Below are 27,909 nucleotides of genomic sequence, written 5' to 3'. Positions count from 1 at the left end.
GAGGATTTATAGCTAGCAAGAATCGATAACTCGAAAAAATCGATATCTTGTAGAAAAAAAGAATACGTTGACAGAAAATTGTAATTTTTTCGCGATTATCGCAATCTCGTGTAAACTATTATTCAAGAAATAAAACAATTTTCATTATAAAGAGAAAAAGAATGAAAACATACGTTTGCAAATCTTCGCCGAGAATTGTTTTGCTTGCAAAGTCGCAAATATGCGAGATCTCGAACGAATGCAATATATTACACATACTGTGCATAGTTTCACTTTATACTCTTTAAACAATTCGACTAGAATTGTATTAGATAATTGCAATTAAGAACTAATTAGCACGCAATTCGCAACACGCCAGTGATAAAAGCGAAATCAAAGTTGGGAATGCATTTTGTATTACAGTGAATTTTATTGAGTTTCGCTGTTCGTGTTAGTCAGCATCATATTACCGGAACTTGCTATTTTTTGTACCATATCTACAATGTCATAATACATACACTTTAACGCAGTTTTTTTTTTGTTAAATTTGCGCACGCTACCGTTCAATTTCGATTCGATATTGGAGTATATCTGTGGCGATTCTATCAGCAAAATAAAATGTACATTGAGATGCTTAAAGAACATTAATAATGTTTCCTGAAACGTTAGATATACGGAGCGGTTTCGTCTCGATCAATCAAATAAATTACACGAGAGTTCACATTCATAGTAATTAATTTTGTATGCTGTTCATCCGTTAAATTAAACATAAGGCGTAATCGATAATATCGAGTGTTCTTGTATTACAACGCGATGGAAGTTTACGATATTCCACAATCGATTTCATATAATTTCATATTTCATAAAATAATCATCATATATAAGCACACGCTATAAGTTCTACACGTTGTATAATATTAAATGAGTATAATCGTAAGCATATATCTTTATCGGCGTGTCGCCGTTTAGCATACTGTAAATAACGGACAATGTATATATATATTTGGAGTAAATTACATTAACAAGTTCATTTATACAATTAGCTATCTATATACAGTATATATCAATACGAATGTCGCATTTGTTTAACATAGTGTTAAGAAGAGACTCCTCACTAGTCTTACCTGCTGCACTAAAAACTGGAATATTTTTGTTCTCTATAATCCTTTCTTATAATACTCTTAAAAATCGTAATTTCATAATAGTGAAATTTTTAAGTCTTGCATTGATCATTTAATATTTCTTATTAAGCCAATAGTCGTCCAATATTTAAAGTTCGCTACGTGAACTTTCACACTGAACGAATAAAAATTTGACAATTAATATTTGTGTAACGAATTTTTAGATTTTTCGAATATAACAGAGATCGCGCAATTTTTGTCACAATACAAATAATCGTACTTCATTGGATATTATTCAATAGTACGTATTTTACTCGATAATATGTCAGTAAATATGTTCTTTGTCTGAAAGTGTCTTTAAACATTTTAAGTTTTTTGATTAAATTTGGGAGTTTATCGGTTAAACGCTTAGTATACTGGTTAAGAATCCGCATTACTTATAGCTGAAAGTGAATAATGCGATTTTAATATTGCATCGTGTCACTTTAAGTGGCAAAGGCTGTTCTCTAAAACTGAATTCGCTAAAGAGTTGCAGCTCTTTTTTTTTCTCTTCACGTTTATAAATACGATGACGGAAGTAATCATTTATTCGGCGCATATAACGGCGGATTTAATTTAGACGGTTGTTCCGTATGTGCTGAACATCACTCTGGTGGTATCTGTGTCGAGGGTGACGTCCTCCGGAGACGCCAAGTCGACCTTTATGGATCCAGAGTTATTTCGTCTTCGCGTCATGCCGCCGCCCCAATTCGACAGAGTCCAGTGATAAGTCTCGCCCTCTTTCTCGGCGCCCGCCGCGGTGGTTTCCTGCGTCGTCTCGTTCTCCTTGTCCAAGCCGGTTTCGATGGAGACCGACGATTGCGACGCAACGGAATCGAAGCTGGAATCGCCGCCGCCGCCTCTGTATCGGCTGACGCACTCCGTCGCCATCTCGCCAGGTGACTCCTCGATGGCTCGCAGAATATTCTGACACAGCTCCGAATCAAGGGGTATCGGATCCTCCGAGTCGCGATTGTGTATGGTTACTGCTATGTGCGCCGGATGCGGAATCGGCAAGGGAATCACCAGCTTCTCCGCGCTGTACGGACGAATCTGACGTTTCCACGGTTGCCACCGTCCCTCTGAGCCGTTGTCGTTCGCTATTGTGAGTCTTCGTATCTTCGACGTTAATAAACCGTCGCTAATAAACGTGTTGCTGTAAAAAAAAAGCGCGTTTTGTCGATGTTAGCCGGGAAAGTCTCACGAAACGATGAAACAAATCGACTTGGAAAATATAATTACCACCGTTTGTCAGATTTTCTGCTGTTGCTGGCTTGCTTAAGTCGCGGATTGAAGGCGGACACCTCGAGATACGGGCTGTGTACCTGGATATTCCCGCGTGGTGCGTACACAGCGCCGAGCAAATCGGGCCCGTTGATGCCGCCGAGCTCGGTGCTGTGAACCATGTCTGTGTATCGCGACAGATCGACTCCCGGGTGCGGCTCCAATCTGAATTTCGTATCGGAATCGTCGAGCGGTTGCAGGAAGTCCAAACTAAAGATTTCGGCGTACATGAGACCCGCCAAACCTGCCCAATCGCACACTCCTAAACCTTTATTCTCCCAGAAGTCCTCCTCATTCCCGGGAAGTCTCGCGAAAACGTGAGTGGGATAGAGACGTTCTAGCATCAGCGCTCCTTGCTGTATGACCACCTGTAATGTTATTTTAGCTATTATTGCAGCTGAACCGCGCGTCCACAAATTTATAGAAAATAGAGGACTCTTTTGTTTCCTCATTGTAGCCATTGACTCAATGACTGCAGCGAGAAAACAATAAATAATAGAATTGTGTAAAATTTTGCAGCGAATAATTACCTTTAAATCGAAAGTGGTCAATTTTATCTTACTCCTCACCGCGACGCCGAGACCCGTCTGCAAATTCTTCCTTCGTCTATCCAATTTCTCGTGCAACACGGTGATTAAATCTCTGGCTTCTTTCTCGAGCGACTTGTACGGATCCTTCGTCTTCGCGAGACTAGCGGCGAACGGGCCGAAACAGGCTTCGACGAACTGTGTGAAGTCTCTCTGCGGTTGAGTGATTAATTTCTCAATCTCTTGTTGGAAAGCTAGCAGTTCGTCCAGTTCCAATTTTGCCTCAAACGCGGCCAACGCTTGTTCCGCTCTTACCTGATGGCGAAGATAAAATTCAGTCTTTTAGATTTTATTCTTCGGGCAATTTATAAACGTTTGTCTGCAATGGTGACGCTTACTTGATAATAATAGTCCGAAGCCAGCCCTGGCCCGGCTATTCTCTTTACAACAAAGCTATCGCTCGCTGGTATGCGACCTCTATTCTTGATCACCAAGTGGAACATGGCCGTATCCCAGAGCACTCGGACCCAGTAACGTATCACAGCAACTACAAAAAATACGATTATCTTTCGAACGCGTTTCTTTAGAAATAAAAATTTTCTCAGCCAAGCTCAGTATTTTTTACTTACTTGTAAGTATCATGAATGAGATGATGGGGCACAGGACAAGAGCTACGAATACCGCAGCTATCGGTTGCAGGCATCCTTGAATAGCGATGTTCCAGACTAGCGCCTCCATCACAACGAGATACCGATTGCGACTAGGCTCGGGACTATCCAGGTCCATGATGAGCGCCATAAATGCGTGCAGTGTCAACGTGACCAGAGGCATCCTGAAAACACCGATAAGTTAAATCCAAAAGAGAAATCAATAATCATCGCGCATTTTACTAACCACAGGACCGCGGTGAGAGCGATAATGAACGAGCCGACGCTCGCTAGAACGCACACCACGGGAAACACGAACAGTATGATAAGCGTGCCCAGCAGACCCTTTGCGCCATAATTCCACAACCTGTTTAGATGCCTGGTCATACCCTTGCCGATAAATCCTGAAAAGACATTATTACTATCAGTAATGATATATATTTCGTTGCTAATATTGCATCTGACACTCTCGTGACCGAAACGTCACAGCTGGAACGAAGTTGTAACGCGAAATTTAATTTTTTTTAAAGTAAAAAACAACCTTTTCACCCTAAAACGCTGTCAAAAGTCAAAATAAAATTCCAATTGTGAAACTTGGATTGCTTTCGCTGATAAACTAATAAATATACTTCGCAATATGCTTATATAGATCGAATTTACCTGTGTCCGGTTCGGTTTCAAAGTGCGTCCGACTTTTACTGATATGCCTCCAAAGTGTCGTTAACCGGGAACAGAGCGTGGGCATCTGCGACGACTTTCTCGGGAACAGCGTTCCGTTCAATTGACTCAATTCCAGATCGGGCGTGAATGGCTGCGCCAGCAGTAAAGCGCGGACGGACACGGGGCTGCACAACGGCACAGCCACGCCCAGCAGGAACATCGCGTTCCAAGTCCAACACCACGTTCTGGCGATGTAGTTTATCCAGCGCCACATCGGCCACCTTTTGCACCGCGATATCGTTAGAATACCAAAATATCCCATCGGGCTTATCTATTCTGGATAATCGCACGACTGATCAAAGTACCTCGTTGTAGTTGTGTGCAAAATCTCTCTTTCGACCAGGAAGACGGGTTGGCTGGGGTCGGCGCGCGGCGTCGTGATGGAGGTCGGAGTGTTGCTCAGCACGGTCGGGATGATCTCCGACTGACCCTGGAAATTGCGTCTTATTATCCAGTTCTTCGGCAGCCAGATTTGCGTTGGCCACTGGAAAGTCCTCGTCGGGGTTTTGACTTTCCGCAGCTCTTTCAGAAGAACTGGCTCTCTCTGAAGGAATAAAGTCAAGTTTTCCGACAAGCTCTCGAGACAAAAGCGGAATCAAAAGCGAGCGTCACGCACCTCTTTCATGAAAGTTAAATCGCGATTGAGAAAGTACACGGTCTGAGCGAGATTCTGATGGCTGCAGAGAGCGTAGGCCTCCTCATGCGCGCTCCACTCGCACTCCTCGATGAAATTCTCTTCGGCTTCCCGCATGCGATCGCGCATCCACGGCTGTATCCGCGACAAGACCGGGTGCTCGCTCTCGATGCGCCGTCGCAGAGAGTCCTTAGTTTGCGACAGCTTCCGCTGTACATTGTCCACCGCTCGGTACATCAGCACGACCGACTGCGCCTGTTGGACCAGCAGCTGAGCAATTCCATTGCCAAGCGCGAGTATGTCCGGGTGCGACAAGATATTCGAGTACACTCTTTGCAGGTATTCGCGCATCACCGCTTCGTTAACTTCCTGAAAGTGTCGATTAAGCGTATAAAACATGTCTGTACATAATTTTGCAGCTAGCGTTAAAATTTTTTTTTTTTTTTTTATTGAAAGACTCCTCACCCGTTCGATCTCCTCGTCGGGTTTCTTTTGTGCTCTCAATTCGGATATCAGTCTTTCTCTAAAGTGAAGGAACCAGCCTCTTGTCTCTCTCTCCAAGATCGCGACGAGCGTCGGTAGAGCCTTCCGGATTATGTCCCTGCTGAACAGTCTGAGGTCAACCGCGGCCCCACCGGGCGTCCCGAATACGAAGGGAACCGAGACGGGCAACAGCTGAGACGATTCTCTCTCCACCTCGAACTTCTCCGTGGTCGCCCGGCGTAGTTGCTTCCGTATAAATCCGCAGAGAAGTTCCAGAGAATCGTCATATTCCGGCTGCGAAACAGAGGGGAGAATAATTCGTCCGAATTCGGCGAGTGATGAGGCGATTTCGCGAAAATACGAGAATAATATGTCTTACTCTGCAAACCAATTCCGCTACCAAGTACCGACAGCGCTCCTCCCTAATTTTAGCATCTAGATTGTGTGCCTGGAGCGACGGTACACCGATTATAATGTCTGTAAGAGATACACACACACACACATATATATATATATATGTTCAATGTGGCGTCAATAATGCGGATTGTGGTTTAAGCGATGCTTACACAAGCGCGCCGTATAAATACAAATTACTCACCGAGCAGTCGCAACAATCCCGTTAACAAAGCTTTAAGAGACTGCGAGACACTGAAGCAATGGGAGACTAATCTGGCCTTCGCCGTCACAACGAGAAACCTGGTCGCCAGGGCGAGATCCGTGAGCAGCGCGTCCCGCCGTCTGTCCCGGCCGCGCTGCAGAAGACCGCTCAGTCGCCATCGGTGCACTTGCCCGGCGAAATTGATCGAATCCACTTCGAACTCCCTGCAAAGAGGATCGTTAGTCGGCCGCGTGCAGATAAACATCACCGAGCGATTGCGCGACGGCCGAAATCATACAAAGCGCCAATTATTTACGGAAAACAAATCGGTACGATATACGAAGAAGGGAGGAAAAGGTGTGACAAATAAGGATAGCGTCCCTTTGTTACAAAGTAATTCACATAAAAATACAAATGTCTACACGCCTCCTAATTTCCAAAGACACTTATTAGCGTTACTTAGTCTGTGCTGTGTTATACTTGCCCTTGTGATTCGCTAAAGCTCGTGGCGCTTTTTTTTTTTTTTTTTTTTTTATGTACAAGCCAAAAACCTAAGCTAGAAACAGACAACAGCTGGGAATGTATGATTTTCCAAATCGAGAGTGCCATGCGACAAATGTGTACACGTACACACACACATATACACACACACACACACACGTTGGTTACACCAATTCTCCAATTCTCCAATCGCGCAAGGAAATTATACAATAATGTGTCGCTCGTACGCTCTGCAAATGAGATTCACTGATAAGTATTAATAGCGGTGCGAATGAAGGGTCACATGCTGTGAATGCGCGCGGGATTCTCGCGCGGGGGAAGTTAGACGAAGTTAGTTCAGTCCCGAGGCCGCGCTGTACAAGATCCTCCGTTTGCCTATCGACTTATCTGGTTTAAAACGCTCGGCGCACATCTCTTTGCATTAAAAATTGTCGCTAATATGTAGCACACGTACCCGCATCTTCGAATGCTCTCCAACTGAGCGGCATTCAGCTTCTTCGGCTTTCCATATTTATCCTTGTGTAAGCTTTACAGAAATCGTTAGAACAATATCAGACATACAACGCAGATAAGCAAGGGATCGATTCATTTATCCCCGCGTGTCCCGTTTGCCGAACACGTGAGAGAGCGCGAGAAGGCATTTCGAACATTTCGAAAGTCTCCGTTTTACTCCGTTCGGTCGTCAAATCCGCAGACTCGATGAATACCCCGACGCGGCTATATGTATATAATCGGTCATCCATATTAATTACGCTACGATCTCTCTGTCTACGCCTATCTACTGTCGCTACGGTGTAGAGTGCCAGATGATTTCGAAAGTCTTTGTGGCTTCAAAGTTTTTTTTTTTCTTTTATTTCAAGGTTTTTTAAATTTTTTTAGTCGATCAAGCGATGGAAAGAAGTTGTCGAAACGAGAAAAGGAAATTATATGACGTATAATTTTGTCGTACACTTAATTTCACGCTAGAAACGACGGGAAAGTCGACACAAAGACTTCGGAAATAATTCGACATAATTGCATAAAACGACTAACTATAACACGATCGTCAGCACGAGCGGGGAAGAGATAACGTGAGATATATTTGCGCATCCACGTGGAGCAACACCTACCCCCGTTCCCGGATACTCTCCAGCTGCTTGTTCGTCAGTCTTCTCGGTTCACCTTTACTGTCCACGGCGACGGCGTCCAGCTCGTCGAAGCTGGGCGCGACGAAGAGGTCCCTCAGGTGGTATTTCTTTCGCGCCAGCGTGTCGTCGCCCTCCGTGCACGAGGACAACGGCGGCGGCAGGACGATGGGGAACGTTCGCCAGTGGTAGAGGAACTGTTGGGCGACATCCTTGATGTTGTGCACCAACGCCTCGACCTCCGCCGGAGCGCCCCGCAGATGCGACGTGTCGAATTCGACCGGTTCTTTCTGAAAAACACGACAGTCGTCAAAGTTTCGACGATTCGGGAATTGGAAATAATTTTTTACTTTTTAATTTTTGCCTCGAATTCTTCACTCACGCGCTGAAATTCCGAGATATTCCGTCGAGATTGGACAAACGATTCGCACGACAACTAGACTGAACATATCGACTGCCGCGCGCGTAATCGATTAAATTTCAACAATTTTGTTGCAAGGATAAAGTAAAGAAAGATTCGTCCAACACCAATGATTACAAATACTTCTCGTCGGTCCGGAGATGAGTTATTTATAAGGCGTTGGCAATCGACGTGTCGGACCTTTCCCCGATAAAACCGGTTGAATGCGAGTGACGGAAACTCGTGAAACGAATCGGAAGCTCCGATATCAGCCCGATACGTTCGAGATCGTTCGACGTGAGATGAATAATATTCGGCGGTGAATTTCGCGCGCGTTACCTCAGGCTGGAGTCCATCTGCGTTCTCCCGGTGGTACGGCTGCTGCGGGTAGGCTTGATGATTCGGTCCCGTGTTGGCGGAGTTGGCGGAAGCTGAGTTTAGATTGTGGGGCATCTCGCGCATTAAAAGCGTGCGCGGCGGCTGGGGTCAGCTGCCCCGTATACCAATTGTCTCCTCATATACCATGGTGCTCATATATCAGGCGACGTTCATAGATCATTCCAGGCTCCGAATTAAACGCGATCGCCGTAAACCAAAGTGCGAGCGGAGTCATGTGCCATATTTCACTGCAAAGTCATAAAAACACGCGATTTTTATTTGACACTGTAAAAAAATGACACATATATATTCTATTTTGCTACAAAAGTTTGCAGGTTGTGGTGTTAAAAAAGCATATTGATTTTATTCGCAAAGTATCGATTTTTTTTTCAGATTGAGACATCGCGATTCTCTCACGTCGCAGTTTCGATGAAAATAAAGGATCGGGGAAGAATATAGAATTTTGTAGGGAGAGGATAAAAATATCCGGTGGCCAGGCAGAAATACGCGAGATGAGAGAAGACGCGTATCGTCGTTCGTTGCGCGAGGTGGCCGCGGCTTTGGATGAACGCACGCGCCCGCGAGAGAGACCCATTAACCGATTATATCCCATTAAACGTTTAAGATTCTGAACATTCCAGCTCTTCCTGCGTCGCTGTACATCGCCGCATGTGTTTCGAATTATGCTCGTTCTCATGCCGGCTTTATGTCGCCGCGCCGCGTTTTTCTCCGCCCGTTTATAGACGGCGATAAATCGGCGCTAAATCGCCCTCGCGGCGAAACGCGACGTGACACAATCATTTTCCAAAATGCTTCTCGAGCGGTCTCCTTAAAATTTCATTCGATAAAAATAAATGTGTAAAAAACGATAGTCATTTTTGTTTGAAGTTTGAAAGCAATTAGTTGTAACGAATTGCGTTTTCCCCGATGAAAAAAAAAGGACACTCGGCAAAAATATCACGAGTGCAATTTATTTCCGCGCGAAACACTTACGGGGAGGGGCACACCTCTTCGATCGGAAATTATTTCTACAGCGCTTGACCCGGCAGAGATTCGGCCCGCAGCCACCGCGGATTAACGGCGGGCGCGTTTCTGTGAAGAGGCGAAATAATAAAAACTGGCTTCCAGGCTTGTTTCGACGCGACTCGTTCCCGCAGCTTGCGTGATAAAAGTGAAAACTTAATAGGCCAGACACCCGGTAGTTATTGACTCGCGTCGTTCCAGTTCACAGGAAGTTATGTCGCGACGGCTACTATATCGCCAGAGAATGGTACTTCCGTTCCGTAATCTTTTATTCCTTCGATAACGCAGCGCATTCGATTTTATTTTTCGTTTTCCGACGATGACATTCATTTACCTTATTTTAAGTAAAATATTCGTAATATCAACTGCGATTTCCGCATTTATTTGTATTTGACAAATATTGTGCCTTTATTATTTATTATTACATTTATTATTAAATTAATATAATTAATTAATTAAATTCATATAATATGAATTGAGTTATTGAAACTCAAAACAAATTTTTTTTAATTAAACCTCAATGAGAGTGCGAAGAATTAAATTATTAGTGCAGAAGAAGTTCAATTTTATATAATAATACGTTATACGAAAATAGAGAGAAATCAACTGTGTTGTTCGTTGTAATTTAGGATAATTTTCATTTAATCCTTGCCTTGCATTCGGTCGTGCATTACGTTTGGAGAAAGCTCGGAGAACGTCGCAGTGAAGTAACGATGGTGGAAAGAGTGGCAAAAAGCGCGACGCGTGAAAGAATATTCGCGAGTCTGCTCGGGTGTGTTCCAAACGGGTTGGCGGGCAGTCGCAAGCTCTGCCTTTTGACCTAGTTCGGAGCTTGCAAGCTCTCGTAACCTTAAAATGCACGGCCGGGCGCTATTACAGTCAATCCGATCGCACTGTCGAATGCAGCGTACACGTCACGCGCGATTGCATGTGATTTCGAGTAGCAGCACGCGCGATTTCCGAGAGAAACCCTATAACAATTCTCCACGCTGAAAAACCGTCAACGCAGTTAAAATGCCGCAGTATTAGTATAGCAAAATATCGATTTTGACTCCAGTTCCATTTTAATTATTTGAAGACGCTTATAGTGGCTTTCCTACTGTGTGACGTCTCTCAAGGGCTATTTTTTGAGGGTAATTCATAATCGATTTTTCTTCCACGAAAACATCTACGTATAAACGGATTTTGAGCGAATTAACGGTTGAAGACTCCGTTTCTTATTGCTCTTGTTTCTAAATTGCAAAGAGATGAACAAAATTATATTCTTCTATTGATTTCGATTGCGTCAAAAGATATTAGTGACGGGACACCCTGCACTTTGTCCAAAATTTGTACGTGTATTGCTCGAAAAATGTCTAGCAGATTCATACACTTTTTACACATTGAAGACGATCGAATAAAACGAAACCAAAGCGTTTGTGAACGCCAAACTAACTTTGTCAATATATAAATCACATAGCACTGACAGCCTGCGGTTGGCCTTATCGACTACTTTGCCTATCACTGTTATTTAAACACTAACGTCTGATAAGAAGATCAAAATTTATTGCTAAAAGATTCACTTCCGAAAAGGAAAAAAACGATAGATTTCATTTCCGAAAGACGCAGAAGCAGCACGTTGCTGCTGACGCATCCGGCCGTTATCGAATGATAACGCAATGAATAGGTCCCATTCATAGATACGCGGGACGAGTAACGAGAGGATGTCTCGAAGGAATGTGCATGATTGTCCGCCACAATTCCGTATCAGAGCTATATTTATTAGATTATTATTATCGTCTTAAAGAACGCCACATTGAATCGAGTATTTTGTATCGCCTATTCATTCACGCCACTCCGTTCTATCAGATCGGTTTCTCGAAGAGATCTCCGTTTTTTTTGTTACTTCCATATCTCTCCTCCCTCTTTTTCTCGAGTAGAAGAACGTGCTCGAGTGTGGGCGTCTAGCGTGGAATATTGTTCGCATAGGAGCTTGCAAATGTCAGCTCGCTGTTGCAGCAGCGCGACGATATTGTAAGCGCGAGATCCTCGCGTGACAACTTCATTCAACCGCTCGCGTCAACTTGTGTATCAGACTTGCAAAAGTTATGAAAAAAAAAAAAAGAAAGAAAAACGATCGACGTTCTCATGCGCCTCCGAGCGCATCGGCGACCAGAATAATCAAGTTCTCCCGACGAGGCAGGATGCGACGAACAAAGACGGCCGGATTCTTGGCCGTAACGCGGAAATCTAAAGCGTATGCTGTCACGGGCAGAGGCGCCGGACGCGAAAACGGTTTTTGCGAGGGTGCAGCCAAAAATGAGCCCGTACACGCGTACTCTCGGTGTTCGCGCGAATAAACGGTCAAATGGCACAATGCAGACGATGTACAATGTGACTCATTGTCAATGTATCAGGTTAATTGGCGCGATTCACGAAGCTTCAGGCTTCGATCTCTGAGGTCATTGCGAATAAATAAGCTCGCGAATGAGATTGCGTCCCACTTTAGATAGCTATAATGTTACATAATGTCCCTCGGCGGATTCTCAGAAATGCGGGATTGCGAATCAATATGTTAACTGTGTGCTTGCCGTTCGCTGCTCTTGTTTTTATCGCGCGGCCCGCGAGTAGTAGAATACAACAATAACACGTGCAATCAATAGCGACGATTGTCACATGATTATTATTCACGTCCCGCTGACACACACGCGAACGAAATGTACAAATCGAACGGCAATAGAAGAAAAATACAGGAAGCAATGCAAAAATTAAAAGATAACAGAAGTCGACGTGATTATACAAAACAATTATACGGAGAAAACGACAAGTACGGTCGAATTTCACAAGTTTTTTTGCGTTGTACATTTTTTCCCCGCCATCGAGAGAGAAAATCCTCGGGAGATGTATTTTTGTTGCGAGAGAGTGTCGGCGCTTATGCTCGCTCACGGTCTAACGAACGAGATCCGGCAACATTAGAGAGACGCGACACTCGAATCCAGCCTGCTCTTTCAATGTGCACGATATACTCGGTCGCCCTTCGCTCCACCATCCCTTTTTTCTTTTGCGCCCTTCGTCTGCAACGCGAAATATATATGCGCACCTGCAATACCTCTCTCTCTCTCTCTCTCTCTCTCTCTCTCTCTCTCTCTCTCTCTCTCTCTCTCTCTCTCTCTCTCTCTCTCTCTCTCTCTCTCTCTCTCTCTCTCTCTCTCTCTCTCTCTCTCTCTCTCTCTCTCTCTCTCTCTCTCTCTCTCTCTCGTGCCACTTTTAGAACGTAATTTCGTCGAGTAAAGTAACAATGGAACAATCAGTGAGAATCAAAGAGCGCCAATTAATGTTGGTTATGTCATTATATTTATTATAACTGAATTCCAACCGTTCTAATCGATATTTGCATCTTTAGAAACCTCAATTTCACTTCATACTTAATATTTTTAGCTTGAATTTATATTTTAATTTTAATACTCCGGTTTCACGCACACAAACACACAATGTTCCAATATATTACAAAAATGTTGACGAAATTACGCAGACTTAGGGTGAAAATGAGGGGGGGGGGATTTAAACGACGACTTTCCGACGGTCGAAGTAATCCCTTCGTAAAGCGATTTCTCACACTCGACCGCGCGCATTCGTACTTCCGTTCGAAGCGCTCGATATGCAATAAAACAACGTCGGGCATCGTTCAAGCGAATGATCCTCCCCGCCTGCGAGGTGTGTGTAAGTTCGTACAATGCGCGATCCGCAGAGAATATCCGATTCTTCTTTTATAATCGTCGAAAGCCGAGCGAGCGAGTGAGTGAGCGATCGCGGCCGATGAGCTCGATATTATTATTGTAGAAAGCGTTCCGAGCGAGGCCGCGAAGTGATTCAGAGCTGCCTCACTCTGAAACCTCTCAACCGTACGCCTTTTCACATTAGTAGAATAATACTATGCATACAAAGGTAATTATAGCAGTCGGTCATTAATCCGTGCGAGATAAACATTTGCCTTTGATTGCATTTATTTCGTTTTTTATTCTACACACGATTGCAATTATTTCCGTCATTTCTGCATTTTGCATATATTTTCTACGTATTCTTGGTTATTATTTTATAATTGTTATTATTATTGTTCAATTATATTTATATATCGTATTCGATTGAGTTTAATGCAATTTTCATCGTTCATGAAAATCGTGCGCGAGTGTTCGTTTGCGGTGGCGCAACGTACATAATCATATTTCGAAGAGACGCAACGACGTGTCACACACGTGTCGCGAATCCACCGCACACGTGGCACGCATCGCCGATGCCAAACGCGAAGCGAAGAAAAGAATAGAACGGCAACGAAGAAATACAACGACGCGGGGGAAGGATGCGAAACGGGATACTTGGCCGTGCCAGATGCCTCAATTCGCCTCGCGCTCCTCCTCCTTCGCGCAATTGAAGAGTCTGTTTCTAAGCCGTCTTGAAACCGTATATATTTCAAATTAAAGATTATGCGCTGCACAGTGTCACGTGGTGAGCTCAAGTGTTATCTCCACTGTTTAAAGTACAGATTTCCAGAGAGACGGTTTAGAAATAAGTTCTTCAAAGCGGCGATTTAGATTATTCATTAATGAAACCAATGAAACGTAATAATTGCAATCCTTGTGCATAATATAATTGTAACACAATTTCCTTTTGTAATGATAACGATATTGCAAAAGGAAACCGTGTTATAATTCGCGCGAGACAACGCAACTGGACCACTGCGAGCCGTCCTGTAATTGCTTGACAAATGTATCCCGTGAATGCAAAAGGACTGCATTTATGCGACAAATTACATCGCATTATCGTATATTCAGTTAGAACAATGAATTGAATGGGAGAAATGGCTTTCCCTTATCGCAGGAAACGGTTTGAAAGATACGGGCAGAAATATCAGAATATTCTCTCGTGTGTCGGAAGTTCAAACCTTTTCCAGCGATAAATTCCCATCAATTTCTCCTCGCACGTTCGTTATTGCAGCGCATACGTGACGCTCCGATTCTCGTGACAAACTAACGTCGCGTGACGGCGACAATTTTCTTTAATAAATTTTTTGAACAAAGAAATTGATATATTATCTATTGGGCGTCGAAAAACCAGCAAATGTCCTAATAATAAAGCTAAATATTTGTTTGAGACCAAGTTAATTAATTGAAAATAAAGTTAATTAAAAATTTAATTATAAATGCTCTGTATATTTTCTGTTACGCTAATTGATTATTTTTAATATGACGAAATCTATGACAGATGATTAGTAGCCTTTAGACGCTTAAGAAGAATTTTGGAAATTTACTTTTTTATGTGCCTGATATCATACTTTTTTGTTTTTTTAGAATATTTTGAAAGAACATATAATTAAAGGAAACAGTTTGATGATGTCTCCAATAATGATCTAAAAGGAAAAGATTTGATGTAATAGTTTCCGCATTTTAATTAAAATCTCGCATTATTTTTAATGACAACTCATTCGCGTTCAAAAAGTGGAAAGAGGAAGTTATATCACCCATCTTAAGAAATGTCTAGAAAATTTGTCCTATTTGTAAAATACGCGTAAAAGGCGAGAGAGAAAAATCAGAAGAAAGTATAGAAAGTATACTGAATTTATAAATTTGTAGAAATCATTTATCTAAGCTTTTTGAATTATTCACACATCTTCATTATTGAAAATCTCGCGTTCAAAGGATTAAAAGCACGATGAAAGGCTTTTAAAATGCTGGCAGCAGAAGCATGTCCGATTCACCTATTTTTTTTATAGGTCTCAAGCGCGATTCACGGACTTAGATCGTCTTGAGCACGCGTCGTACCATTGTTGTTTTCACGCGTGAACGCGTGCGTGGTGCGGCGAGAAATCGATTGGACCAGGCACGCAACGCGTATGCACGCACTCGGCACTCGGCACACGCACACTCTTTCGCATTCCCAAGCTGGGAATTTCGTTTATTTTCTTCTCTCTATTTTTTTAAGAATGCAAGGCGAAGGACGCTCGGCGGATGTGCGACCGATGACGAGAGGACAACGCCCTTGCTGCACCGTGACTCGTTTCCCTCTAACGCATCGACGACGAGGATCAACGAGGAGAGGTCGATTCGCACGCTGAAGCTCTACTCGTCGCCGAGCGTAGTTACCGCGTTGTAACAAGGTAATCGAGAATAAATCGTTCCGTCCAGGCGGAAATTAACTTCAGAGCATCGGACTGGTGTCCCTCGCAGCCCAGCCGAATTCACACACGCACACATTGATGCACAGCTCTCGAATGACGATTCACGTATTTTGTAATACAATTTTAATAGAATGACTCGTATAATTTAATAAAACAAGTGTTTTTTACATTACAAGATGGAAGATATAACTTTTCTTTCCGACTTTTTAAACACGAATCGTGAGAGTTATCGTTAGAAATAATATAAAGTTTTAATTAAAGCGCAAAATTATGAATTACGGTCAGCCAAATAACACGAAAGGTAATAAATTAATTTGAAAACTCGACTTTTTCATTTGGGTGGCAGGATATTGGAAGTACGAGCGCCATAACGCCGTCAGAAACGTCCCCAAACGGCGCGAATTTACGCCAATTAAGACTACACTCCTGCATTCCAGAGTAGATGTGAAAAAGCGTACACGCATATTCTGAAACTTTCGCCTGTCGTTTCAATGCCATGCGTATTCGTTATCAAGTTTTTCCATCGCGCAATTAAAGAGAAGTATTTTTTTCATCATTTCTCTCATCATTTTAATCACCTCTTCTGTCTCTATTAAGGCAACTATACTGAATAAAAACGACAATATCGTGTTAAAAAGTGATTCTAATGACTATAACGATGTTGATTGAGCCATTAAGCGGAACAGTAGTACAAGTCACTGGTAATGCCACACATTTCAAAAACGCGTCGCGTAATTCAGGATCTTTCGAGGTTTAACGACTGTTTTCTATCGTCACCGTAAAAAGGATACAACGATAAAGTCTGGACTTTATATGCGGTGTTGTCACGAACAATTGTCAAATGTTTCATGTTTTCAAGTGAGGAAATTGTAATTTGTACCGCCGCTATTCCGCCCCGAGCGAGAGGGGATCAACCCGCAGCGACGAGACGCCGTGACGCGAAGCGAAACGGACGGCCGCGGAAGCGTCGTTTGCGGCCTAACCTCGACTAAGCTTCCCGAAATCGCGTCGGCAAGGATCGAGTAGCCGAGAGATACGATCTCTCGCGAGGATACGCGCCAAATAGCTTTTAGGTCATGCCATGGCGACCGGGATTTAGCGCGGGACCGCAGCAACGCGACACGGCCGCCAGCTGATCCTCGAATGTCCTAGTTCGTCTCGTTCGAGGGGGAAGTCGTTAAGTGTCCCCGAGAGACGAGATAGTTTTTTAGCGGAACTTTGCGAAAAGTTACTCACCATCACTTCAAATTTTCACACCGTGATGCGCGCCCGCTGTTGATCGTCTACGTAGAGCACGAAATGTAGCAGAACCGTAACGGCCCGCGATATTACTGGATATCGACAAAACTCTTCCGGAATACACAACCTTCCGACCAAACAGTCGAGCGACGACTGATTGGACTGATTTTTATCGAACCGTCCGCAGCGAAATGCGGCTCGCGCCGTGTCCGACCCGCTATCTCACGTTAAGAACCCCAAGTACAATTATGGTGTTACCAACTTACCGACCTTTAAACCGCTAACTACATTTCAGAATTGGAACTACATAGCCATATGTATTCTTTGACCGCCAGTAAATGACGCTCCTGTTTGGTGTATGTCCATGCTACATCTACAAATTACAAATTTGAAATTAAAAATCAAGATTTGTTGTGTGAATGATTTGATTATAAAGGGCGTTTTAGAATTACAGATACTTTAACATTTTAAAGAATATAGATGGTTGACAACTGAGCAGTTTTATTCTATATTTAATTCAAATTACTTTATGTTATAAAAATAATAATTTTCTTATTTAATTTTACAAATTCTCTATATATACAAAAATGATGCTCTATATATACAATATATGAAAAAATGTTTTGCTTTAAGAAGTGGAGTCGTCAACCTTGTCATCCGTCATGAAATTAATTACGGATAGTTTGAGAGCACAATCTTGATAGGAACAAGTGCTTATCAGAGTGTTTCCAGTGGATATATTTAAACGCTTCAGGTCTTCCTTGTTTAAGGATGACCAATCGCAACCGTATGATAATCCGGAGTGTTCATCATAATGGCCACAAACAGACATCAAAACCTCAGAGCTCCAATTGACAATCCTAAAGCCTTCAGACATGCATGCAGCGAATAAATACTGATGTTTAAATGGATCCCATTTCAAACGCCAAATTCCACCCTCGAGATCAATCTTTGATATTGGTTGATTTAAATTTCTCGTATCCCACAGCCTTAGAATCTGATCATAACTGAAATTTATAGGAAATTAATAACTAAAGTAATCTTATAAAAAATTAAATATAAAAAACGTATTTTAATCTTGGACTCAACTTCTTTTATTTCATAATCGATTTATAGAGCAGTCTATTGTAAAAGACGACTGCGGCTTTATGAAACTAAATGTAGATAATTGTCTGAACATTTTTTTACCTTCCAGTCACGAGCGTGTGTGGTTTAACGATGTTATTATGGATACTGGTGACGCCATAGATGTGCTCACGACTGCGGAATACGGGAACAGATCCTACTCTTGTATCGAAAGTCAGAAACTTGTTATCATCGCCTCCTGAAATTTATGATACATTAGTTAAAAAAAACAATCAATGACTTTTCAATAATACTTTAAAAAATTTATATTTCTACTAATTTTAATTCTGTCCTGCTTTCTTTGTTTATAAACTGATAGAATATTTACATCTTTAATATAAATTTATTTGAAATTATAAATTCGCATATCATCATACCGGAATAAAAAATATTCTTGCTGCCGTAATTAAAGGCTACAATCCACGCCTGGAACTGATGTGCGGACCATGTGAAATTTTTCGTTAAATTGCTTGTTTCGTGCCATGTGAAGTGAGATATCCGACCTAGACTGTCACTCACGGCAATGTGCGGTATCGAGTCAGAAGTCCAAGCACCCCTTCCGACGGACCAATCTAAAGACAACGCCATGACTTTTTCATCATCGGCACCGATTTTCTCCTCTGCAATTAGTTTAAATTCTGTTTTGTTGTGCGCTGAATCGACGTATCTTAACTCATAGATTTGCAGGTATCCATTGGAGTTGACAACGCCAAGCAATATCCTATTATTGTCGATATCCGTGATGTGCATCCACTTCATATCTAAAATGCCAGAAGTATCTATCTGATGCAACATTTCTAATTTTCCGCCTTTCACTACACGAAATAAATAAATTTGTCCTATTCGTCTGTTTCTTAAATTCGGACTGTCATTAATTTCAGGCAACTTGTACGTTCCGCACGCTAGTACGTCTTTAAATGGCTCCGCGGGACACCATTCAACAGAATCTGCAGATAATTCCGTTATGAACGTATCTAAAGTATGAAAATAGTCTTTCGATGCCATTTTTCTGAAGAATTATCTGAAACAAAAAATTTTCGATGTATCTTAATGTTTCACTCATCAATTAATTTTCAGTAATTAAATCAAGCTTTTTGATAAGTATCATAGATTGACTTGAAGTTAATAAAAATACATTTTTCATTCGATAATTGTTTTCCAATTTGATGATAATTTGTTAATGATTTATAAGACGCCATATAATAATAATTGATCAAATTTGTGACTAAAATAATAAAACTCAAAGAGAGTATTCTGAAGGAAACAAGGGATAAAACACTATAATAAAAAAAGAGTGAAAAAATTAATACAAGTAAAACAAATAAAGATGTACAAGATAAATTATAAACCAAAATCAATAAAATCATCCTCAAGCAACATAAAAGATACTACTTGGGTGCTTTACCTAAAACACAAACTCCTTTTCAATAGAAACATGTTTATTTGGCTATAAATATTACAATTTTTAAGTGTAGGAACACATTTGTATTATATGTTATACTTTTTTGTACTTATCAGCTTATACTATATTATATAATAAGTTAATAACTGATGTAACAATATATCATATTTAATTAGTATGATAAATGCTATGATGAGCACATAAGAGCCAGCGACACTACAATGCGGTTGAGCGCATTAAATCATTTTAATTTTTGTTAAAATAATCTTATTTAAGAGGTATAAGCAATTATTTTTCAATTATTCTGGAAAAGCCGATAACTCTTATAAAAGATACTTGCTGTACTTTAATGAACGTTTTTGTCATGTGGTGGAATCGCCCTTATATGTTCATTAGAGCTTTTATCACTGTCTTACTAATTATAGATTAAATTACATGAAAATGTTTCCATAAAATTGTCATTGTTTGTATGATTAAAATCATACACTGATTATCTTAGTTGCATTTGTACTGTCATCTTCAATATTATTAAAGCTTTAAACATTATATTAAGGCTATATTAAATGTAAAGGCTATAAATATATAGAGATATACTTTCTAACACAAATTTCACTATTAAAAAGAGATTAAATATTATTAAGAAAAATATAGAACATAAATAATCAAGCTGTAAATAGAAAATAGTGCAACAAACTAAATTAAAATTAAATAAAGATCATTCTAGTATTCTTTTTCATTGTACTCTGGCAGTGCTCAGAAGTTCATTCTATCGGTTTAATGCTAGAAGTCACTAATATTGTAATTAATTAAGATTTTGTTTTGTCAATCAATATAAAATTAATATATCAGTATTTTGTAATTAATATAAAACTCATTTTTTATTGAAAACATATCAGCACCTCAGAATATACTATATTAAGCCACATTTTTTTCGAAAATTGAATTATTATTATCACAAGACTATACTCCAATTTTTATCCAATGGTAAACAGTTTTATGTCTTTAGCTGCTATAATAAAAGAGTATTATTTTTCAAAATTGATTTTGATACCAAACTAAATTTTTAAAAAATTAATCTGAACAAAAATCGTCGAGCAATCGTAAATATCTCTCAAATTATGTTGTGACTTAACACATTCTACCTCTAAGTGCTGATATATAAAACAACAAAAGTGTATTTTAATATTATTTTATTTTTCTTGTTATAAACTGTAATTTTTAAAATTCTATTTTTTTTACAAGTGGTTGAATGATAATTAGTGACTTCTTATATTAAACTGATTTTACATATATATATATATGTAGCAAAGAAAATAAATTTTTGATTCTTTTATTTTAATTAAATACTAATAATTTGTTTATGCATCAAAGAAAAAACAAATCCTTAGTCATTTAGTTAAAATAACATTTACAAAGAAAATATTCTTAATTTTACTAGATATAACTAGCATCTGTGTGATATCATTATAGTTATTATCTTATAATTAGATTATTCATTTATTAATACTCTGAGTTGGTCAAAAATTTGAGGTAGAACAAATACTGTTGATAATGGAATACATTCTTCCATATTAAGAGGTATATCTTAAAGGCAAAGAATTATTGTATCATGATACAAGGTCTTTCCTATACAATAAATAGCTCAATATATTGATTATGAAACTTAATATTATTGTGTTTTTTTGGTATTTTTTGTTTGAGCCTCAGCTCGGCATTGTTGGACTAGACGACATGCCTTTGCGAGATCGCGTTCGACCTTACGCATCGTCTTGCAAATTTTACTACCAGTATAAAAGGGTTTGAGGTCGCGACCTAGCTGCTCTATAGTCCGCAGCAATTTTACATAATTTGATTGTGCAGGAACGGAAGGTAAAGATACAGGCACGATCGGCTGGGAGGCCCTCGGATTTGGAATCGTCAACAACGGCTCCGCGATTTTCGCAGTAACCCCTACACTTTTGCGCTGCTTTCCCATCCCTTGTACAGTGCGCGATCTCTTATTTAATACACCTTGAGAAATAATCGGGTGAGATAATCTATGAATACCAGATTGCTCGATCTTAAAAACCATTAAATATTATCACTTTAAATAGCTTTTTGCTTATTCACATTTTAGCAAGTGAAAGAAAAGTCAATCAAAAAGCTAACCTCTAAAGCAAATGTGAGAAAGAAAAAATGTTTATCAATTTTATTTCAATGTATCAATAGAATTTTTGATACAAACCTTAAATATCGTTCTGCCGAGCACGACAAACTGAACAATTTTGTAAAAAACTTGCACAGGATTAATAAATATACCAATAAAATGATACAATTGTGTATAACTACCGGCCGATTACCACCACAGATTACGATCGATACTTTATATTGTTGTGTAATCAAACACGTGTAAACCAAAAGTTTATTCTTTTTAGCTAGGGGTACTAAAACAGGATAGTACAGGCCAGACTATAGGTCGTTCTTTATGGCTGAACTGACTGCACTAGAGTTTTCAGAGTTTATCTTTTTTCCTCCACGTTGGAAGCAGAAAAATAAATGGCCGGAGCACAGACTTTTGCATAAAGCATAACGCATAAGCATAAGGAAATTGATTGGTCCATTTCCTTATGCATTTGCTTATGCTTATATATAGACCAATCAATTTCCTTATGCTTATGCGTTATGCTTTATGTAAAAGCTTGTGCTCTCGGCTAAACTCTGAACTAGTGCAGTTAGTTCAGCTATAAAGAACAGATCTTATATATCTGTCCTGCCCATTGAAATATATACCATACTGGAACGAGCACGCCTTTGTTCTCGACCGGTCAGATGGAGATAGCTGTTCGGACCCGGATCTCTCTATCTAACCAACAGTTTTGGTCACGTGTTTACAGCTACTATTAGGCTGCGTTCGGGGAGCGCGCTATTAGCGCTACACGAAGTAAAAGTAAGGAGACGTAACTAGATAGCGTATAGAGAAAAAAGTTGGTCACGAAAAATGTTCCACGAAGGAGGAGGTTTGCCGAATGGAATAACTTGCAACATTTCGTCGCCATCTTAAATCTGTTCTTTTTTAGCTGTACCATGAGGAACATGAACTGAACTGACTGCACTAAGAGCAAGAGCAAGTAAAAAGCTTACTTTGTGCTTGTGAAATATTCGTATGCAACGTGGTATGCAAATAATTTTAATTAAACATTTATATAAGGTATATATTTCAAGATTATAAATTTTAAAGTAAATGTAGTTTAACATTTAACATTTTATTTTTAATTGTTTTGCAGAAAATTAGAATTTATTGTAGTATTAACTTTTAATTTTTATAACCTAAAATTGTTGCATGTTAAATCAATTAATATTTCGCTATAAGCAATATCTTTTAATCTATCTATCTATTTATCTATCTATTAATAAATCAGCATAGATATATTTTCTAAGTATGTCCAAATATTAATATAAATAATTTTTAGCAATATATTAATATTTTCATTTTTTTATTTATAAGATAATTTAACTGCATTTTATTTTTAAATATTTTTAATTTTTATTATAGATATAATAAATTCTGAAGTAATGGCCTGTTGTGTCAAAGGTTGCAATTCAAGGGGAGATAAAAAAGGATCAGAAAAAAGAAGTTTGTTCACACCTCGTACTGTAAGTATTTATGTTGGTTTTATTTTCAGAAATCATTATTGTATTTATGTTAAGGAAAAATATTACTTCTATACTATATCTATTATAAATAAATACAATATTATATATTATAATACTTTTTAATATTATTACCTTTTTTCTCTGCAGAAATGTGTGTGTATATGTATATTTTATTTTCAATCTTTATTTTCTTGAATACTGATACTGATAAGTATATTCTAAATTATATATATTATCATCTGCAGCGTTTTCTTCTATAAAATATATTTATAATTATATTAACCTTATTTAAGATAAACATAGTTTGTATTATATAAGATTTATATTCTTTATATTCTTTATGTTCTTTAAAAATTTGTAACATTTTTTTTATTTTTTAAAAATTTATTTGTTTATTTCAATTTCATACTTACGTTCCATGCTTTTCTAATCCTTATAACCTTTTCTCTCACTGTGGTCTCATCTGTCATTGACAATTTAAAGATGGCGACGAAATGTTGCAAGTTATTCCACTACCTCCTCCTTACGGAACATTTTCCGTGACCACTTTCAATCTATGTAGTTACGTCTCCTTACTTTTACTTCGTGTAGCGCTATTTGCGTCTTCTATCTTTATCGCTCATTAGACATAAAACAAAGATAAAAGATGCAAATAGCGCTAATAACGCGCTCCCCGTACGCAGCCTTAGTCGAGAGTAGACGAGATAGAAAGAGAAATCCGGTACCGAGTCACTGCCTTGTCTGACCGTTTTGTCGAATGGAGGGGGTAGCCTGTGCGCCTTCCAGTATGGTATAATTTCAATGGTCCTGCCCTAGAGCTGCCAGATCAGGCAACACCATAGACGTAATAACTATAGAGTGCTCACGAATGTTCGAAGAGTGTTGAGAATTTAGAAAGAAAAAAAACAACTTTGAACAAAATTTTCTCTCTCTCACATACAAGAAAAGATGGTAATAGAAGAAGGTAGTATATGCCTTTTGGAGGATTCGCACTGCGTCCGATGTCCGACGTACGACGTCCGATATCCAATAATAGAGCTTGTTTTCTAGACAATAAAATATCTAGCTAGAATTTCTAAAAAAAAGCTCTATTATTGGATAACGTCGTACGTCGGACATCGGACGCATGAATCCTCCATTTAACTATGAAAATATGGGCTGCTAGTTAACTTTTCTTATCTAATAGCGTTTTCGATTATACAGGATTTGAACGACAGGGTTGATCAATCACTATTTTACTATAAATGCAAGTCTTTCATTGGTGGAGAGGTTGCAATGACGACCCTGGGTCGTTCAAATCCTGTATAATCGACGCTATAACCCGTGTATAAGGACATGTATCCAACATCTTTCGATATTTTTCGAGATTTTGGCCCCGCCCCGTGTGGCAAATTGCGGGAAATTCAAAGTACGTAAGAAGAAAGCAAGGATTAGGGCCTATCCAGACAAACTTGCATAATCGCATAAACATATACATAAGGCTGAATTCCTACTGAGCGCGTCACGCATCGGCGTCATCCGTCGTGTCACGAATTAACTAATCAAAACATCCCATTTATCGCATCATGTGCCGCGCGACGCATCGGTTCAGTTGCTTGACATTCTAGAGACAAAAGATTCTTCCTTTGTACTGTAAGATAACTTCCAGAATCGAACGCGGGAGAGCGCCACCTTCTGGCAGCTCAGAAAACGCTTGGCGCCTCGAGCACAATCGATTATCGAACAGGAACAATCGACCGGATTTAGCGGGTCCTTTGCGGAAATCCGCCTCTTATGGTTGGTTTATGCTTCGGTCTTAAGCCGAGAGCACAAGCTTTTATATAAAGTATAACGCATAAGCATAAGGAAATTGATTGGTCTATATATAAGCATAAGTAAATGCATAAGGAAATGGACCAATCAATTTCCTTATGCTTATGCGTTATGCTTTATGCAAAAGTCTGTGCTCCGGCCATTTGTCTTAACTTAATCTTAAGGACTCGTTTATGCTTCCCTGGAAATTCGGACTACGCATGTGCAAATGTAACAAAACCTAACCTAACCTAACCACAAATTGTAATAGATCCCGGTGCTGCAAATTATAGTGAATGTTAAAATAAATCGTCAGCGGCAAAAAACTTTAATGTTTGGAATGGCACTTTTGTTATCAAGTGCCTATGCAGCATGTGTATTATTAAGAAATTAAAAAAAAAATAAAAGAAAACCACGGAGATACGCTGTTCGGCCACTGAATCGAAAAAGACACGAAACTGGTCATTTCTTTTTTTTAATGAAAGATATGCTGAATATTGAATACGATCAGGAACAATTTTTTAAATATACACGGATCGAAAACCATTATTTCGCGCGGTTTCGTGCTGCGTCGGACGTCAGACTTACCTCATTGGCCCGGCCTTAGGACATTAGGGACTAAAGTTAAAAGATGGGATCTTTCCAAGATTAAGATTAATGGCCGGAGCACAGACTTTTGCATAAAGCATAACGCATAAGCATAAGGAAATTGATTGGTCCATTTCCTTATGCATTTGCTTATGCTTATATATAGACCAATCAATTTCCTTATGCTTATGCGTTATGCTTTATGTAAAAGCTTGTGCTCTCGGCTTAAGACTAAGATTAAGACTAGGGAAGTATAAACGCCCTTATGGCATTCTACGTTATTAACTCTTAAGCCGAGAGCACAAGCTTTTACATAAAGCATAACGCATAAGCATAAGGAAATTGATTGGTCTATATATAAGCATAAGCAAATGCATAAGGAAATGGACCAATTAATTTCCTTATGCTTATGCGTTATGCTTTATGTAAAAGTCTGTGCTCCGGCCTTAAGATTAAAGCCGAGAGCACAAGCTTTTACATAAAGCATAACGCATAAGCATAAGGAAATTGATTGGTCTATATATAAGCATAAGCAAATGCATAAGGAAATGGACCAATCAATTTCCTTATGCTTATGCGTTATGCTTTATGCAAAAGTCTGTGCTCCGGCCATAAGATTAAGACCGAAGCATAAACCGGCCATTAATGGAACATGCTCGAAGAATCGAGAACCTGCGTACGAACGGAATAGTTTCCGCGCGAGACCATGCGAGGTACTTGTTAAGTAGTCGTCGAAGAAGCCAGTCGAGTCGGGAAAAACCACTGGCGAGCCGTTTAAGAATATTCGAAGCGCGTCGAGTCGTGTTGGCTACCGAAAGCGAAGTTGTAATTTGGAGCCAGCAATAATACGTATTTCCTTCTTAATAAAGTGATTTCTCAAGTACAAGAGTACAAACGATTTATTTCGGCCGGTTCAATTCGGAGTCGCTCGCGCACGCGAGACCGGAAACACGTTGTCGTGAAGGACCGTCGACGTGGCGAAAGATCTCTTCGCTTATACAAGAAAAATATCTCAAAAGAACACTTCCACCGGGTAAAATTTGAAAAGTTCCCTAGTGCCTTTATCGAAATCCTACAGTACGAGATCTCAGATCACGCGCATTCGTTATGAGACAGGTCACAGAAAATGTAACAATATTCGTAAGTTCCAAATTATTATTTAATACTATTATTAAATAATTATTGGCTTAGTTTACATCGATTGTTTAGTACGCATACTAAGTACTAAATCTGCTTCTCCAATAGATATAAATCGTTTAGTGTAAAATCTATATCAATCAAAGAAGCAGACTTAGTACTTGATGCGCGTACTAAACAATCGGTGTAAACTAAGCCATTATTCTCTACTATTATTTTTTGTCTCCTTACGGCGACGCGTTCAGTGTAGAGACCCTAAAAAAAGAGACTCGCCAACTCGTCACGTGACTGTTAGTGGACTCTGATTGGCTGGTGTATGGATCGCACATTTGTGCCCCGTGTGCACCATAAAGATACACTGAACTACACTATGGCCGGTATTTATAGCCCGTTCTTATATTCAAGATCGTCTTAAGCACGAACTTATATTCGCTCTCTTCGTCAGACACAATCTATGTGTGACGAAGAGAGCGAATATAAGTCTGACAGATTGTAATGATATTGGGAATCAACAGAAAAAAAGATGCTCGATGCTGCCATGTAAAGGTGCCTTATGAGTACATAAAAGTACAGGTAATAAGTTCAAATTTTCAAATTGCTCGGTTTTCTACAAGTTATAAATTGCTCAGTTTTTTACAAGCCATGTGAATACGATTGCAAAACTAAGGGCGGTATTCATAGTCCGTTCTTATATTCAAGATCGTCTTAAGCACGAACTTATATTCGCTCTCTTTGTCAGACACAATCTATGTGTGACGAAGAGAGCGAATATAAGTCCGTGCTTAAGACAACCTTAAATATAAGAACGGACTATGAATACCGGCCTAAGGATAGGCTACTAACACCGTCATTTTTCTAGCCAACCAACATGCCGCTGCATGATTTCCCCCCTGCCGCTCAAACTTCAGTCCCTTCACCTATTAGGCTACTTAGGGTAAAATCAGATGATACGTAAAAAGAGCTGCGGAACGGAGAGTGCGTTATTGAGACAGCCAATTACTTGCGGAATACAATCGTACGCAATAGCTGTGATTGGCTGTCTTAATGACGCACTCTCCGTTTCGCAACTCTGTTCCGTATCATCTGATTTCACCCTTATCACTCCATCCACGTATTCATACATCCATGATCTGATCTTCCAATGTGAAAGGAAAAAGATAAACTCTGAACTAGTGTAGCCAGTTCAGCTATAAAGAGCAAACTTAGGTTGCGTTCCGTTTTGCGCATAGCACGCATCGTTCGCATCGCTAATGCTTAGCGTATTGGCTGCGTTTCGTTTCATTATGCGCATGATACATGCTTTGAAACGGAACGATATTGAACGCATTAGAAGCGGAAAATCAAAATGGATTCCACAATAAATTGCGCTATCAATGTGACAATGT

At 39.8% G+C, this 27,909-nt stretch overlaps 2 protein-coding genes and 1 long non-coding RNA gene across 4 annotated transcripts; 1 reads left to right on the top strand and 2 right to left on the bottom strand.

The window, feature by feature from the left end:
• Nucleotides 1-389: 389 nt before the first annotated feature.
• LOC105678961 (uncharacterized) lies at nt 390-17,028 on the bottom strand. 2 transcript variants are annotated; one of them, XM_012378701.2, is made up of 16 exons: nt 16,846-17,028; nt 8,397-8,683; nt 7,643-7,947; nt 6,988-7,059; nt 6,033-6,256; nt 5,814-5,911; nt 5,417-5,728; nt 4,934-5,320; nt 4,623-4,861; nt 4,258-4,538; nt 3,845-4,001; nt 3,580-3,782; nt 3,349-3,497; nt 2,954-3,265; nt 2,382-2,791; nt 390-2,295 (listed from the first exon to the last, which is right to left on the bottom strand). In XM_012378701.2, the coding sequence occupies exons 2-16, from the start codon at nt 8,517-8,519 to the stop codon at nt 1,716-1,718; spliced, it is 3,852 nt and encodes a 1,283-aa protein (XP_012234124.2). In that variant the 5' UTR covers nt 8,520-8,683; nt 16,846-17,028; the 3' UTR covers nt 390-1,715. The 2 variants fall into 2 exon arrangements, with proteins under 2 accessions (XP_012234124.2, XP_012234125.2); XM_012378702.2 differs by lacking the exon at nt 6,988-7,059.
• A 299-nt stretch (nt 17,029-17,327) lies between these two features.
• Nucleotides 17,328-21,927, bottom strand: LOC105678964 (diphthine methyltransferase). Its single transcript, XM_012378712.2, has 4 exons — nt 21,600-21,927; nt 18,351-18,994; nt 18,037-18,172; nt 17,328-17,855 (listed from the first exon to the last, which is right to left on the bottom strand). The coding sequence occupies exons 2-4, from the start codon at nt 18,976-18,978 to the stop codon at nt 17,477-17,479; spliced, it is 1,143 nt and encodes a 380-aa protein (XP_012234135.2). The 5' UTR covers nt 18,979-18,994; nt 21,600-21,927; the 3' UTR covers nt 17,328-17,476.
• A 367-nt stretch (nt 21,928-22,294) lies between these two features.
• LOC136998833 (uncharacterized) lies at nt 22,295-23,121 on the top strand. Its single transcript, XR_010889369.1, has 2 exons — nt 22,295-22,562; nt 22,908-23,121. It is a non-coding gene; the product is annotated as an uncharacterized lncRNA (long non-coding RNA).
• Nucleotides 23,122-27,909: the final 4,788 nt, after the last annotated feature.

This window comes from Linepithema humile, chromosome 3 (assembly GCF_040581485.1).
Source record: "Linepithema humile isolate Giens D197 chromosome 3, Lhum_UNIL_v1.0, whole genome shotgun sequence".
Lineage (NCBI taxonomy): Eukaryota > Metazoa > Arthropoda > Insecta > Hymenoptera > Formicidae > Linepithema > Linepithema humile.
The sequence above is the reverse complement of the archived record's forward strand: the minus strand, read 5'-3'. Positions and strand labels throughout refer to the sequence as shown.